The sequence below is a fragment of the Coregonus lavaretus genome, assembly GCF_964263955.1.
Source record: "Coregonus lavaretus genome assembly, chromosome: 13".
NCBI classification, from domain to species: domain Eukaryota; kingdom Metazoa; phylum Chordata; class Actinopteri; order Salmoniformes; family Salmonidae; genus Coregonus; species Coregonus lavaretus.
In genome coordinates this window covers 8,496,157-8,497,955 of record NC_140000.1, presented here as the reverse complement: position 1 = coordinate 8,497,955, position 1,799 = coordinate 8,496,157, and the positions used below count along the sequence as shown (strand labels likewise).

General features: G+C 54.5%; 1 protein-coding gene across 1 annotated transcript; it reads left to right on the top strand.

Annotated features, from left to right (window-relative positions):
* Positions 1-778: 778 nt before the first annotated feature.
* LOC311139337 (inward rectifier potassium channel 2-like) lies at positions 779-1,798 on the top strand (the record flags this gene model as incomplete). The annotated part of the gene is made up of 1 exon (XM_084174211.1): positions 779-1,798. A coding segment is annotated over one exon (1,020 nt), but the record flags the coding sequence as incomplete, so codon positions are not given.
* Position 1,799: the final 1 nt, after the last annotated feature.

Genomic DNA, 1,799 nt, shown 5'->3' with positions numbered 1-1,799 from the left:
GGTTGCATGCTAGATATGTGTTAGAAACATAGAGACCGTTTGACTGTACTGTACCCTGGATCTACCCCTGGACTCTGTATTGTCATATTGCACTTTAGTGAATGTGGGGAGTATATATCCTCAAAACATATCCTTACTACTACCCCATTGTATCCCCAGCTCTCATCCTTTCAAGCTTCTCTGTTTCTGTAGCCTGCTCAATGTGTTTCCCTGGTGCTGTTTCAAAATGTCAGCAAAACTCCCGCTCCCTCGTAAGATGGCCACAGACTATGGGTCACTCCTGTTGATACCTTGGACACGTTGTGTGTAACCTCCCTCTTCAGCCCAAAGGAGTGTAAGTACTACAGGGACTATACAGTATTACTGCCAGACTGCCTATTTGCTGCTGTGGAATACGTTTCTGAAATGACACTGCCTATTGACCAGAGGAGTATATACAGCAACGACTTGACCACTGAGCTTCCCTTCAAGAGAATGGAAGGAAGACTGTGAATCAGGACACAGTAGAGGTGTGAGTAACCCTGACTGTTATTAAAAACTTGTTTAAGTGGAACAATGATCCGGGAACTGCGGGAAGTAATCTACTGCTGGATACAGTTTTTCCTCATGGATCTACATTTACCACATCAGATGGATTACTTTTCACCATAGAAACAGTGGAACTGGAAAGAAGTACAGAACACCAGGTTTTTATCAATACCTAGGTGGTCACAAACTCACAAACCACATAGGAGTTGAGACTACAGCGTCATCAGCGTAAGACATTGTATTTAGCACCATGGGAGCGGCGCGTGTTAAGCGACGTTTCAGTGCGGTGGTTGACGGGCTGGTAGACGAGGAGGAAGTCATAAAGCTGGCTCTGAGTGTTGCTGACACAGCCAGGGCGGGGGGGAGCACGGGAGGCTCAGGGAGCCCAACCAGCTCCTCTCCCACCCACAACCGCAATGGCAAATCACTCCCCCTGCAGGGCAACGGCAGCAATGCACGGAGGCCCAGCAGAGCCCGGGAGGCAGGAGGAGGGGAAGGAGGGATGAGAGGAGGAGGGCACTCAGGACTGAGGGGCGGGAGGGATGGAAGTCTGGGGGGAAGGGGAGAAGGCTGTTCGTCCTCGGACAGAGATTCGACACTGTCGTCCCCTTCCTCCTCCAGCCGCCGGCCCACCCGGCGCTCTAGACGCCGGCCCCGTCACCGCTTTGTGGGCAAGGACGGGCGCTGCAACGTCACCTTCGTCAACATGAGCGAGAGGGGCCAGCGTTACCTCAGCGACCTCTTCACCACCTGTGTGGACATCCGCTGGCGTTGGATGCTCGTCATCTTCTGCCTCTCCTTCCTCCTTTCCTGGCTGCTCTTTGGCTTTGCCTTCTGGCTCATTGCCGCCGCGCACGGGGACTTCGCCATCCGCCTCAACCCCAGCTCGGGAGGAGATGAGTCCGGGGCAGGGGCGGTGGTGGAAGTGGAGGAAACGTGTTTCGTCCAGGTGAACAGCTTCATGGCGGCCTTCCTGTTCTCCCTGGAGACGCAGACATCCATCGGTTACGGCTTCCGCAGCGTGACCGAGGCCTGCCCCCTGGCGGTGATGGCGGTCGTCTTGCAGTGCATTGTGGGCTGCATCATTGACGCCTTCATCATCGGGGCGGTCATGGTGAAGATCGCTAAGCCCAAGAAGCGTAACGAGACACTGTTGTTCTCTGACACGGCAGTGGTGGCGCTGAGAGACGGGAAACTCTGCATGATGTGGAGGGTGGGGAACCTACGCAGGAGCCACCTGGTAGAGGCACACGTACGTGCACAGCTACTGA